The sequence below is a fragment of the Danio rerio genome, chromosome 3 (genome assembly GCF_049306965.1).
Source record: "Danio rerio strain Tuebingen ecotype United States chromosome 3, GRCz12tu, whole genome shotgun sequence".
NCBI classification, from domain to species: Eukaryota; Metazoa; Chordata; class Actinopteri; order Cypriniformes; family Danionidae; genus Danio; species Danio rerio.
The window spans coordinates 51,288,261-51,303,188 of record NC_133178.1 but is presented as its reverse complement, the minus strand read 5'-3'; the positions used below and the strand labels follow the sequence as shown (position 1 = coordinate 51,303,188).

The 14,928-nt window shown below is 33.7% G+C and overlaps 2 protein-coding genes across 5 annotated transcripts; both read left to right on the top strand.

The window, feature by feature from the left end:
• The first annotated feature begins 1,257 nt into the window (after nucleotides 1-1,257).
• LOC110438607 (GTPase IMAP family member 9) lies at nucleotides 1,258-6,727 on the top strand. Its single transcript, XM_021471893.2, has 2 exons — nucleotides 1,258-1,397; nucleotides 4,835-6,727. Exons 1-2 carry the CDS (start codon nucleotides 1,382-1,384, stop codon nucleotides 5,857-5,859), a joined length of 1,041 nt encoding a protein of 346 aa, XP_021327568.1. The 5' UTR covers nucleotides 1,258-1,381; the 3' UTR covers nucleotides 5,860-6,727.
• Nucleotides 6,728-8,079: 1,352 nt separating this feature from the next.
• si:dkey-120c6.5 lies at nucleotides 8,080-14,830 on the top strand. 4 transcript variants are annotated; one of them, XM_073945002.1, is made up of 5 exons: nucleotides 8,080-8,155; nucleotides 8,853-8,972; nucleotides 10,695-10,764; nucleotides 10,945-11,049; nucleotides 11,131-14,830. In XM_073945002.1, the coding sequence occupies exons 4-5, from the start codon at nucleotides 10,992-10,994 to the stop codon at nucleotides 12,123-12,125; spliced, it is 1,053 nt and encodes a 350-aa protein (XP_073801103.1). In that variant the 5' UTR covers nucleotides 8,080-8,155; nucleotides 8,853-8,972; nucleotides 10,695-10,764; nucleotides 10,945-10,991; the 3' UTR covers nucleotides 12,126-14,830. The 4 variants fall into 4 exon arrangements, with proteins under 4 accessions (XP_073801103.1, XP_073801101.1, XP_073801102.1 ...); XM_073945000.1 differs by having other exon boundaries at nucleotides 8,850-8,972; XM_073945001.1 differs by lacking the exon at nucleotides 10,695-10,764.
• The last annotated feature ends 98 nt before the right edge of the window (nucleotides 14,831-14,928 follow it).

The following is a 14,928-nucleotide window of genomic DNA, read 5'->3' as shown; positions in this document are numbered from 1 at the left end:
TAAAATGAAAATCAATTTATCACTCAGATCTAATTCATTATGCTGCTTCATTTTTACATATTTTGACTTTGTATATGAGGATCAGTAATTTTTTGATTTTTTTTTGTTATTATAGTCATAAAGTACACTTAGTATCTTTTGGTCAGTGGGCTTGACAAATAAACTAGGTTCGTAAAAACACTCCATGTTTTTGGGAAAACATTGTAATTCTTTATGTGTGAAATAATTTGGCCTTTTATGGCATTTGCACTCTCTGATGATTTAAAGTGCTTCTTTTTTCCTCACTTGTAAGTCTCCTTGGATAAAAGTGTCTGTTTAATAAATAAAAGCAAATTTACTATTTAATGTAGTTTCTCTGTACATCAAATCGACACAGACATGCTTCGTGGTCCAGCCAGGACTCGGTATATAAAGATAAGGTAAAAAAATATATATACAGACACACACTAAAAAGAAAATTTATTTATTTATTCAAATGTGTGAAATGAAATGAAGTGTGGAGTAAATAATTTATTTTGTCAAACACGGTCAAAATAGGAGCATTCATTGTACTGACGGTCAGCTCAAAATACAATAAATCTAGTGAAACAACATTAGTTTTGATGCTTAATTTGTGTATTAGTTCTTTGAGAAATATAAGACATATATCTAAAAGCAAAGGAAACTAAATTAACAACTATAAGAATTTCAGTTTTTACTAGTATTTCTGGCAAATAGTATTTGTGTAAACATGATCAATTATTGTGTCTTCTGTGTTAGTCTGTTTGGTTTAAAAAAAAAAAAAAAAAAAAAAAAAATATATATATATATATATATATATATATATATATATATATATATATATATATATATATATATATATATATATATATATATATATATATATATATTCTAATTACTCAAAAAACAAATGTTGGGTTTTTGGACCAGCGTTGGGTCAAATGTGGACAAATCTCTTAATTGGGTTCATTTTTAATATTATATTTAAATGAAACTTTTTAACCCAAACCAGTCTGGTTTGATCCAATTTTGGGTTAGAATAACAACCATTGTAATTTGAAAAAATATGCTTGCTTTTCAAGATGACAAAGGACAGTTAATTTTCAAGTTATATACATTGTCAAAACTATGATTCACATCTCACAGTAGCTAATGCGGTCAAAATCAATGTCATGTGTTTGGGTGGAATGGTGCGCATGAGTACACTCAATTGTCCATGCCTCCAGGCTATATTCCATTCAGTACAGGGTCTAAACCATTATCAAAAGAGATCAGAAAAATAATGCAATGTGGCATCTGACTATTATTTTATTTAATACTGAAATAGAAATTTTTCAGTTGTCAAGAACATCAATATTAAATCAAGGCAACCTCTGAAAATATGCCTAAAAGAGCAGGTAAGTTGCACATTTCTTCACAGCATGCAGCGTGTGTAAAATGCAATATGTCTGCTCAGTTTTATTGAATGTGGAGTTGTTGTATAATGAAATCTTAAATGTATATTTATTTAAAAAAAAATACATATTTTCGTAAATGCATGACTATGCTTATTGTGGTTTACATGTTGATGTGATCACCAATATATACTTATATAAGTATATAAGTATTTGTAAAATACTTGAATGTATTGTAATGCTATTTACTAGTTAAGATACATTTTAAAATAAAAAAGAATAAACTTTTTAATTATTTAAAATGTTTAAATATGTGACCTTGGACTACAAAACCAGTCATGCATGTCTATTTTTATTTTAGAACCATCCAACAGCTGAATAAATAAGCCTTTTATTGATGTATGGTATTTGTTAGTATATGTCAATATTTGGTTGAGATTTAACTATTTGAGCATTTGTAATCTGAGGATGCAAAAACATCGGTATACTGAAAAAAATCAACTGTAAACTTGTTTAAATTAAAAGCTTAGCATGCACATTACAAATAAAATGCAGTTATGATATATTTACATTGAAAATGGACAAACAATTTTAATAGAACATGATCTTTACTTATTAATGTAATGATTACTGATATAAAAGAAAAAAAAATATTTTACCTATACAGTGTACTTTTGTCTACTTCCACAAATATTTCATTAAAAAATAGTATTTACTTTGTGGTACAGCATCACATATGTCATATGAGAAGATCCCAAATGCAAATGCATGTTTGATGTGTAAGATCTAAGAAGTTTAAATAAATAAAAAATATATGTATATATATATATATATATATATATATATATATATATATATATATATATATATATATATATATATATATATATATATATATATATAATTTCTCCTTGATTTGCTACACCACAGTTTACTGTAGTAAAAACTAAAGTATACTATATTACAGTTAATCAATTCACTAGTTAATACAACAGTAAAATGTATCATTCATTAAGAAATGTTGTGTATACTATACAGTTGAAGTCAGATTTATTAGCCCCCGTTTATCTTTTTCGCCAATTTCTATTTAACAGATAAACATTTTTTCAACAGATTTCTCAACATAATAGTTTTAATAACTCATTTCTAATAACTGATTTATTTTATCTTTGCTGACAGTACATATTTTACCAGATATTTTTCAAGACACTTCTAAACAGCTTAAAGTGACATTTAGTGGCTTAATTAGGTGATTAGGTTAAAGGCAGGTTGAGGTAATTAGTCAAGTTATTGTATGACAATGGTTATGACAATGAAAAAAATAGCTTAAAGGGGCTAATAATTTTGTCCTTATAATAATGTTTAAAAAAACTGCTTTTATTCTAGCCGAAATAAAAAAAATGCGACTTTCTCCAGAAGAAACAATATATTCAGACATACTGTGAAAAATGTCCTTGCTCTGTTAAACATCATGTGGAAAGTATATAAAAAAAAAAAATTAAAAAATGGTGGTGGGGGGGGGGGGTGATTATAATTCGTACTTCAACTGTATATAAAATGTTATTTAGACTCACCAACATGAATAAATACTAGTAATTTATAGTAAATATTATAGTGTTTTTGAATCATACTATAGTATAATACACTTTACTATTGTATGATTAAAAACACTATATCATATACTATAAATGACTAGTATTTATTAATGTTGATGTGTCTAAATAACATTTTGGTCTTTGGTTTTGGTCACTTCCAGAGGTAGTCAACAACCTATTCAACTTAAAAAAAATAATTTATTTGAACTTGCAACCAGGCCCAGTTCTTTGAGAATTATAGAGTGATTAACTGATGGTGATAAGCATGCACATTAGGTCAGTTAACTGAAGTTGTGCCAAGTTCTGACCCCTGACAGACTATTCCCCCTTCATTCGGGTAGGTTTAAGGCTAGATGAGGGATTATGGGGTCATGATTAGAGATTAAGTTATGGATTAGGCAATCTGGGGGTGACTTCAATGAGAAAGGGCAAAAAAGGAGCAACAAAAGTTTTTGTAAATCTTGAGTGTGTTATTTTAGATGGAGCAGAATTTATTACATAGAGTAGTAGTAGTAGGTCACTGACAAGCGACACAAAAATGTGTTCAAAAACAAAATAGATTTATTCTGACATTAATGACATCAAGATGTTTGTTTGAAATAAATTCTTCTGTGAAATGATTCCATAGTTTTGTGATGAGTAGTCACACTGAAACAATGAAAGCTCCATTATGGATGCAGCCTTGACTACAAATCTGCATGTCAGACACAATGCCTCCAATGGAACTAGTGACATCATTGTGAGGGGTAGGGTTAGGTGAGACCATTAAAAAGCACTGGATGCAGCTTAGATTGCACTGCACCAGGTCTACCCCCTCGGAAGCAATTAAATCTTCTGTTTAAAATGCAACACTACTGGGGATAAAGTTTCTTCTTTGTGGGTTTTTGGAGTTTCTGGGTGAGATGCTTGAGAGCAGATTTAATGCTGATCACATAACTGTGCTTCTCTGACCAGATGCGCATGACAATTGCAGCTTTGTTCAATCCTATTTGTATTTTGATTAATTACCCAGCCCAATCAAGAACTCATTTTCCCCAGTAAGTTTTCCTATTTGCATTTACACCGTCACTAAGAACTGAGCATACTAGTTGAACCTAAATTTTTCTAGTGTGGGTTTCAAACAATAAGAACATCAATGGCCACTTGGTTACTTAGCCAAGTTATAATAGCCAAGTTGATCAAGCCATGTACAATTTGGGACAGCTTGACTTACTTCAGGTGACGCAGTGGCGCAGTAGGTAGTGCTGTCACCTCACAGCAAGAAGGTCGCTGGTTCGAGCCTCGGCTGGGTCAGTTGGCATTTCTGTGTGGAGTTTGCATGTTCTCCCTGCGTTCGTGTGGGTTTTCTCCGGGTGTTTCGGTTTCTCCCACAGTCCAAAGACATGCGGTACAGGTGAATTGGGTGGGCTAAATTGTCCGTAGTGTATGAGCGTGAATGAGTGTGTGTGGATGTTTCCCAGAGATGGGTTGCAGCTGGAAAGACATCCGCTGTGTAAAACAAATGCTGGATAAGTTGGCGGTTCATTCTGCTGTGGCGACCCTGGATTAATAAAGGGACTAAGCCGAAAAGAATGAATGACTTCAGTTTGGTTTAGCTCGGCTCAGTTCGCATTTCCACTGCAGTTTAGTGCTGCTTAGATTAGGTTGGATTATTGCTATAGTTGCACTGCTGGAATGGTGTTTCAGATTAGCTGCTAACTATTTAAATGTAGCAGGTTTTTCTGATTATTCAGTATCCCCATACGATGCTGTACCATGCTGTGGAAAAGCATCTACTGTAGTAATGACATCTTTTATATTTTTAGAGGATTTTTCTCCTTATCTCATTATGTTTTATTCCCCTAGGATTTGGTGATTTGGAGCTAAGGATATTGGTTATAGGGAGCAGTGGTCCATCTCAGTTCCTTCTCACCAACTTCATTTTGGGAAGAGAGGAGTTTTCAGAGGAAGTCTATAGCATTGCGAGCAGCCAAAAAAATGTAGGAGAGTTGGTAGGAAGACGAGTCGCGGTTGTCAATGGACCGAACCTGTATGACAAAGACATGTCCAAGTCCAAGATGAGGAAAGAGATGAGAAGGTCCATGTGCTTGTCAGCACCTGGACCTCATGCCATACTCATTGCTTTCGAACTGGAGAAGATCTCACCAAATGACTTGAAGACCCCCAAGCTGGTTAAGAATAAATTTGGGGAGAATGTGCTGAATTACTCGATGATCCTCTTTGTTTACGATGGGCATCTGAGCTCTAGAGCACTCAATGATAAAGTCATGCGAACTGACTGGCACCTGCGGGAGCTCGTGGAGCAGTGCAGCTGCCGCTATCACATCTTCAGTAAAAACTGGAGAAACCCTGCTGCAAACAGGGAACTAATCCATAAGATTGAGCGCATGATCCAGGCTTTGGGCGGACACCATTATATTAATCGATCTTACAAGAGGGCGGAGGAGAGCGTCAGGAATGAGGAGAGAAAGCTACACAGCAAGAAACAGTCTGAGACCAAAAGGACATGCCGGGAGCTGGAGCAGCAGTTTCGGGGGGATGAGCTACGCTGGCAGATTGATGCCTACAATGCCAGTGTTGGGGCAGAAATCAGGGCCAAGGCTGAGCTGCAGAACAGCTGGCTCAGGACTTCACTAGCTGTGGGACTGGGACTGGGGTTTGTAGCCGGAGCAGCCATGGGAATGATCGTGGGCTCTGTTGAAGGGCCAGCAGGAATGGCAGTGGGCGGGGCTGTGGGTGGAGTTGTGGGTGGGGCTTCAGGTGCTGCTGCACAGCTGGCCATTGAACACATAGATGACAGAGTGGGATCACATCCAGGCAGCTTTAACACAGCCTTTGTAAACCGCTTCTATCGGGCACCTCCAATCTGAAAGCTGATGTCTTTGTATGTTTCTTTTTTTTTTTAAATCTGGCCATCAAATGTAACTACAAAAATGATCCCTAAGTCTAAATATGTCTGCTTTACAACTGTTTAATTGCCAGCAAGCAGTGTGAAAAGTATCTGGATTACCTGACACTCTTACCATAATTAATGGAAACGGTAGCATCTGAAATCACATACTAACTATAAAACAGCATGCCAAAGGAATTAAGTGTAAATGTCCAAATGTCCAAATTCATAGTAGCCTTTTTCACAAAACAGTAGGTGAGAACAACATTATACTATCCCAAAAGCAGTGCCAAAACTAAGAATTGCCACCATAGCTGGTTCTCAGTCATATAAATAATTATAATCGTATTAATTATATAATTATAGACTTATAAATATAAATAAGGCATTTATTGATAGGGGTTAAAATATGTTTGTTGTTGTCTTTTTTCCTGTTAATAACAAAGTAAACATATATAACTCAAATGACAGCGGTGAGAAAGGGGCCATAAACTAAATGCGATGTGGATATGTTTGCACCAAGTATGACACTCTTTTTCCATGTTTAATACTAAAGTTGTTGCTTTATAGCAGAGATGCTCAATCTAGGGTGCACGGAACCTTTGATTTGGCCCACCATGCCATCTGAGAAAAGTGTACAAATAATGGAAAGGATTGGGGCAAATGCTTTTAACAGAGATTGTTATTTAGCTCAAAATAACTTTTTTGTTTGTTTGTTTTTTTGATTGGTTGTTTATTTGTTTGTTTGTTTGTTTGTTTGTTTGTTTTATAGCTGATCTATGAAAAACAACAAATTGAAATAAAATGTTTCATTTAAATGTTAATTGTAAATACATAAATAAATACTTAAAAATATATACAATTTCTGTCACTCGACAATTCAGAAGGCATCTGCGAGCAATTCAAGGAAAAATCAGGTACAGCTTGACTTGTGTAACTCTATTTTGTTAAAAATGAGATTGTTTTTACTGTAATATGTTCATTATAAAAATGTAAAGAAAAATGTATACTGCATTAGTTAATACAAAGCAATGTTTTCTAGTTATTTTTAAATAAATTAGAAAGTACCCATGGCAGCTATATTTACCTTCGGCCCACTAGCCTCAATCTAGTTTGGTTTTTGGCCCTTTGTAAGAAAAAAAAATGGGCACCCCTGCTTTAAAGGATTAAGCTCTATTAACTGCTAAATAAATAAACATGACATGAATTTATTTGACTGTAGTGAATCGTTTCAGAGTTGTTTTCATTTAGAATTTGAACAACCCGAGATTCTCCTGTTAGGTCGTTTTTTGTATTCATGTTAATTTTTACTTGTCTGATCCGACAGACTATATACAAAGCCACACCTGCCTATTATGTCATTGCCAAGGGGTTCAATCAATTTTACAATAGTGCAAAGGAGAGCGTCAGGAATGAGGAGAGAAAGATACGCAACAATTTAGCACCCAAAAAATTTAATTTGGCAAGCTGTTTTGAACCATATTTAACAAACAAAAAATATTTAAAATATTGTCACACCAGATTGTTCTTTAATTATTTTACTTTAAGCCTATTTAGACCTTCTAGTTTATTATTTACTAAAGCCATAAACAAAGTATTGTATCGTTAGAAGAACTTCTGTGGCACAAAACAGATCTTAAAGTATTACACCACACCCCTGGATACGATGTACATACTTTAGAGGTCATGCATTGACATGTTATGTACTTTATACTCAGGTGTGGTATATATGTGTTTAAAAAGTTTACGACCAAAAGACACAATTTTGCATTGTACAGTTTATTATAATATACTTTTTTTAACTGTATTTTTATTCCAATTTATTCTGTTCTAATGAATTGTACATGTATTCAAAATTATTTTATTTGGTATTCTTCAATGGTCGAGCAACACCTGCATATTATGTATGAAATATCCAGTACATTTTTAATAAAATTTTAATCGTATTGACAGATAATTCTCTCTCTCTCTCTCTCTCTCTCTCTCTCTCTCTCTCTCTCTAATAAAAAAATTAAGTATAAACATTAAAAATGTTTACATAAGCTATTCGCTTTAAGGCCTATCTATTAAGGAGAGTTTACTGATCATATACATTATTTTACTTGGCTTTATCCCGATTCTTCAACATGTTGATGCAAAATCGGTTTTGTATACACCATTGAGGGTTAACTAATAAAAGTTGCGAAATACAGGAAGCCTCACGCGCACTGTCTTTTTTCCCAGTCAATTTCTGTCGCATTTTATCAACTCGTTTGAGGAAAAAGAAAAGAGAATGGGTATGTACAATATTCTTAAAGAAGAAAATAAGAACACGCAAGTTGTGCAAAATCTACAATATTAGGACAATGATTCGACCTAGGACTGTGATACGAGATAGTTTGATTATGAAACTGTTATGAACAGTAGTTGTGCACAAATCAATGCGTTTAACGCAACATTAATCTCATTAACTGAGATTAATGAAACAGCTATTCATACGATTTTCTGCTTTATTCAGTTTCATGAAACGGCTATTTTTAAACATTTGAAAACATATTTTTTAAATTAGCTATTTTGCTTTTAATATAGGCTACTGAAGATTTTAAAATCGAAACCAGTAGAAAGTCTGGTCATCATTGAGTGGGCAGGACTATGAGGAAATTTTGCTAACCTTTTTTAAGAACCTTTTTTTGGGGCGAAGAAAAATGCTCTTTTCAAGTTCTATCACAATGTATTATTCGTATTTTTTTAACTCTCGTAGTTATTATATCAGAAATTTAACACATTGTGAACACAGTTTCTTCATATAATTATGTGATTTGTTTGTATGTTTAATTTTGCACAGCTTGTGTAGTATTTTCACTTGCAAATAATGTAAACATGCATAGCCAGCATTTCATTAAAAAAACACAAACACACACACACACACACACACACACACACACACACACACACCAAAAGCTGTATCTCTGCACTTAAAATTGTTTATAGTAGGATGCTGCATGCCGCTGATTGGATGGAGGGTGGATGTGCCAATAGTATCTGAATGCAACCTTGATGCAAGCTGAGACTGCATATCTCGATGCCTAATGCGCATGACCTTCAAAAATTTCTGTAAGTCAATGTTTCTTTTGGAAAAAATACTTTTATTGTAATAGCTGACATCTCAATATTTTGTTTTTATGGGTTGTTTGATGTATGTATATATATATATATATATATATATATATATATATATATATATATATATATATATATACAGTTGAAGTCAGAATTATTAGCCCTCCTGAATTATTAGCACCCCTGTTTATTTTTTTCCCCAATTTCTGTTCTGATCTGGGAAGATTGTTTCAGCACATTTCTAAGCATAATAGTTTTAAAAACTTATTTCTAGTAACTGATTTATTTTATCTTTTCCATGATGACAGTAAATAATATTTGACTAGATATTTATCAAGACACTTCTATACAGCTTAAAGTGACATCAAAAGGCTTAACTAGGTTAATAAGGTGAACTAGGCAGGTTAGGGTAATTAGTCGTTATTGTATAATGATAGTTCGTTCTGTAGATTATCGAAAAAAAAAATTAGCTTAAAGGGGCTAATAATTATGTCCCAAAAATGGTTTTAAAAAAATTAATAACTGCTTTTATTCTAGCCGAAATAAAACAAACAAGACTTTCTCCAGAAGAAAAAATATTATCAGACATACTGTGAAAATTTTATTGCTCTGTCAAAGTTCATTTGGGAAATAATTAAAAAAGAAAATCAAAATCAAAAGGGGGCTAATAATTCTGACTTCAACTGTATATATATAGTTACTCCCCAAATCATGGACAATTTATCTCACTGTAAAATATAAAGTAATTCTGATCTCTACTTATTTAAATATATAACTGAATAAGTGATTACAGTATGTAATTGTTCATTTATTCATTTACTTTTCGGCTTAGTCCCTTTTTTATTAATCTGGGGTCGCCACAGCCGATGAACCGTCAACTTATCCAGCATATGTTTTATGAAGCGAGTGCCCTTCTAGCTGCAACCCATCTCTGGGGAACACACATACACTCTTATTCACACACATACACTAAGAACAATTTTAGCTTACTCAATTCACGGGGAAAACTGAAGCACCCGTAGGAAACCCACGCGAATGCGGGGAGAACATGCAAACTCCACAGAAATGCCAACTGGCCCAGCCCAGCCTTAAACCAGTGACCTTCTTGCTGTGAGGCAACAGCACTATCTACTTAGCCACCGCGTTGCCGTATGTAATCATTTTACTTTAAATGTTTAAAAATCTAATGTTGACTACAGGATAAGACAGAAACTCATAATTAACAGCAGTGTTGGGGTAACGCCTTAAAAGTAATACAAGTTAGAAATGTAATATTTTTACTTTTCTAAGTAACGAGTAACACTTTTCATAATTAAGAAACAATATTTGAGTTACTTTTTTTAAATTGTAATGGGTGTTGCTTTTTAGTTTAGTTAATATGCTTTTAAAAACAAATTACTGAATTAAAATGATCATAATCACACTGAATCCTGCACGCAATGAAAGAATACAGGAACAGGAAGATGACAGAGCCTTACATTCCTGCGATAGAAATATTCTTTTAATTTTGAACACATGAAAGAGAAGGAAAAGTAGATTATCTGAATGGACAAAAAGTACAAAAGCAAACGCATTGCTTTAAACTTTCCTTGATCTGTCTGTACAGCATGGATATCTCTGGGGTCAGGAAGTTCTTAGAAGATAACATTATCCTACATTAATTATTTTTTTTATTTATATGTAAATTAAGGTTATGCAGTCCGTTGTTAATTACAGAGCTCCTCTATTTGAAAAAAAGAAGAAAAAAAAACCCTGCAAGTTCTGAAAGAGATCAAGCCTCAGCCAGGTCAGAAAAAGTAACACAAAATTAACGTAACGTATTGCTTTTTATAAAAGTAACGGCTACTAGTTACTTTTTTTGGGAGTATCTTAAACTTAGTAAGCACTGATTAACAATATGTTTTTTTTTTTCATAGTCAGTTATCCATTTAAAAATGTAATCTGTTATTCTGTTTTTCTTTAATAGGATAGCATATCTCCAATTCTTCATCTCCTGTCAGCACTACTCTTAGTATGGCGACAGTCAAAGAGAAAACACGGAGAAGAGATAGCTTAGACAGCCCTCCTAACAGTGAGTTGACCAGCATTTCAGAATAATTCAGTGAATAACAAAATGCTTAATAATAAATCTACTTTAACCTTCACCTCACAGTGAGCAGTGAAACACCACTAAGGATGCTGATCTTCGGCAGCTCTAGTGATGTTCAGATCTCAACTTCCCAGTCTATATTGGGGCAAGACGTCTTTTCCAGATTTGAAGTCAACATTTTAGCAACCAAGAAAAGCTCAGGGGTCGTTCAGGAAAGAAAAACAACTCTGATCAATACCCCAAATCTTCAGGATAACAGAGGCTTACCGGATCGTATCGTCCAGAGGGAACTGAGGAAGGCTGTTTGTTGCTCTTGTCCTGGTCCTCATGCTGTGCTGCTCATTCTAGATGCGCTTCATTTGACCGCAGACACTACAGACATACTTAAGCCTGTGGTGCACTACTTTGGTGAACAAGTTTTGAAGCACATACTGATTGTTTTATACCAAAAGAAAAATCGGAGAGCTCTGTCCATAGAGGATGAGGTGAAGAGGAATAAGAGCTTTAGGGAGATTGCAGAGAAATGTGGCCACAATTACCTGTTCTTCAATGAAGAAATGAACCAGACTCATGAGGGAAGCCAGACACAAGCTCTGTTCACCAAGATTGATGAGATGGTCTCGGAGCATGGAGTTTACTCAAACATGGAGTTCAAGGATGCTGATAAAAGAATTCAGATCGAGGAGCGCTTCATCAGAAAATCCATGGAGAAGCAGATCAGGCAGACAATGGAAATGCTGGAGAAGAAGCATTCAGGAGAAGCTCTGGTCAGAGAGATGAAGAACTATGAAGATAAGATACAGATAGAGTGCAGAGAAAAAGCAGAGCTGGCCGTCGCTGATAAAATTGGCTTCACACTTAGAGTTGTTGATTATGCTGTTGCTGTGGGGAAAGGAGCGTTTGTTGGGGCACTTCTGGGGTTTGCAGTGGGAAATGAAGGAATGGCAATCGGAGCTGCTATTGGTGCTGGTCTTGGTGGAGTACTTGGAGGAGCAGTAAATGCAGCATGGAGCTACATATCCAGCTCATTTCCAGATGCCCTCAGGGATTCCACCTAGTCCATTTTTGTTTTTGTTTTTATTTTTCTGGGGTAATATGTAATTAAAAATATTATATTTTGTGGGAATACCCAAAAATAAAATTTCTAATGCACATATATATCAATTTTGCTTTAGGAACTTCACTTAGAACTGTTTCTAGGTATTTACATTTTTAAAACCCCCAGAATCTAGATATTCAGATAGTTGTCTCTGGAACAAATATTTACCTATACGCAGTGTTGTACAGTAACAAATTAAATACAAAACCTCTTTAATTAAGTAGTTTTTCCTCAGGAATTATCTTTTCTAAAAATGATTTTGAACAAAGCCAGAGCAGAATATTTGGGCATCTCACAGCAACACTGCTGCTTTGTCCCTGAATAAATCTGCTTTTGAATTCAAATTTTGAGTCAAAGATTAAATTTCTCTTGAGCTGGCAGAATAATTTTTTTTAAAATAAATTATTACTTTGCAACCTCTAAAATATATTCTATATAGTATATAAATGAATGTGCATGTGGTAGGATTTGCCATAGTGATTTTCTCAAACCTTATTTTTAAATTTGAATGTTGTCACACATTTTTTATGAAAGACAGACATACCAAAATATTATATAATACCAAGCCCTTATATTGCACGCTGCTTTGTGCTTCACACTACTCATACAACAGAGGTTAACAATTAATCCTGTGGATTCAAATGCTGACGTTTTACAGTAAACACTATAAAACCTTGGGTTGACGACCTTGTTGGCATGTTCTCAAGTATTCAGCCTGTTTATGTAAAGTGTCAAACTTACCTTTAAACAGGGTTGAAAGCAGAATAATGGTAACCTGGGTTCACCAAAAAAAAATTAATTCTGCTGTAATTTGCTCATCTTTAACTTGTTGCAAACTTATATTTGGGTTTGGGTTTCTTTATATTGTTGAGCATATACACACTACATGACAAAAGTCTTGTCGTCGATCTCAGTTGTAAGAAGGACAAATAAAACTTAAGTTGATTCTTCTAGTCTTTTAGTTGATCATTTGAAAAAGTACTGTAGCAGCAGGTAGATTACTCCCATGAATCATCTGTTGAACTGTATCCCAATAACCACAAATACTGCAAAAGACCTAATGGAACCCACATGGACCCAAGATTCTCACAGAGATCAGTCAAGTTTGGTAAAGGAAAAATCATGATTTGTGGTCACATTTAGTATGGGGCATGCGAGAGATCTGCAAAGTGGATGGCAACATCAAAAACATAAGGGATCAAATCATTTGTGCTGCCCATTACATTACAAACCACAGGAGAGGGCAAATTCTTTAGCAAGATAGCACTCCTTCTCATACTTCACCCTCCACATCAAATTTCCTGAAAGCAAAAAAAAGGTCAAAGTGCTCCAGGATTGGCTATCCCGGCCACCAGACATGACCATTATTGAGCATGTCTAGGGTAAGATAAAGGAGAAAGGATTGAAGATGACTAATCTTCAAATAATCTTGATGAACTCTCTTTATTGCAAGAATGCTTTCTTTGCTATTCCAGATGACTTTATTAATAAGTTATTTGAAGTCATCCAAGCTCATATCATAGGTATTCATTCTTTTTCCACTGCACTATGACTTTATATTCTATACTGAACATTATTTCTGTTAAGTGACAAGACTTTTGTCTAAGCAAAGTCAGATTTTATGTCCTAATTAAGTTATTAAAAACCTCAGCATAATCATATTTTATTTTTGTAAAATAAGCGTAATCTAGAGGCCTTTGCCTCAAAAAAGCCACTTCTGATAACAAATGATCAACTAGAAGTGAAGTTATTATTTGTTTCTAAAACTTGTTTGTAATTTAATATAAACAAATAATGTTTCAGAAACTTGTCTTGTTTCTTTTAGTTTGACTGTAAAAAAATATATATATTTGAAAAAAACTTTTCTTAGGTTGATATTATTATCCGCTTTAAGATATATATATATTTGACAATCATATACATATATATATTTGACAATCTACTGTGCTACATTATTCTACAGAAAACTATGTTGAAAAATCATCTCTCCATTTAAAATTTAAACTTCACAAACGGGTAAATCATTTTTACTTCAGATGTAAATAAAATCGAGTATATAAAACTGTATATATATAGAAAATCATTAAGGTTTACAACCACTTGAGGAAGTAAATGTTCATATTGGGGTGAACTATTTCTTTAAGCTTAGTGTGAAAAGTGTTTTTGAAGATGAAATACAGTGATCTTTGCATTTGCCAGATATGACACATGCCTGAGACTGATTGACGGTTTTTGTTTCTAAGTTTTTTTTTTCTTTACTGTTGTTTCATTGTTTTTCATTTCACTATTTTTTTTTTTTTTTTTTTTTACATTTTATTATTGTATCCATTTGTAGCTGCCAAATGATCTTATGGTGACATCTATATTTTATCACAATCTATATATTTATTTACTACGGAAATCATTATTGTTGGTCTTGCAGGTAACTTTAATAAAATTACATAAAAGTTATAAGGTTTTATGCTGAAATTGTCCTTTGCTTCGGGTGTATCCAAACACTATGAAGTCAAAAAGTTGTGTAAATGCACATTTTTATTAAACACATTTATATAAGAGAATGTACATTGAGATGTTGTTTATTTAAAAAAAGTTTATTGAAAATTTTTGTTTAAAGTTGAAACACTGCCTTAATCATACTAGCAATAAAATCTGCAACACTTTGAAGGCATTCGAGTCATTTATCTGGGGTTTGTGACTCAGTGTAAAGTACAAGGCAGGCTTTGTGTGGCTCCTCCTCTTGCTGAAAACACACCTGTGTACTT

What these genes read in the sequence shown, in the direction of transcription:
- si:dkey-120c6.5 (XM_073945001.1), top strand. Translation starts at nt 10,992, where the DNA reads ATGGCGACAGTCAAAGAGAAAACACGGAGAAGAGATAGCTTAGACAGC. An exon ending in CTTAGACAGCCCTCCTAACA is followed by an intron (nt 11,050 to 11,130) that starts GTGAGTTGACCA and finishes TTCACCTCACAG; the next exon opens with TGAGCAGTGAAACACCACTA.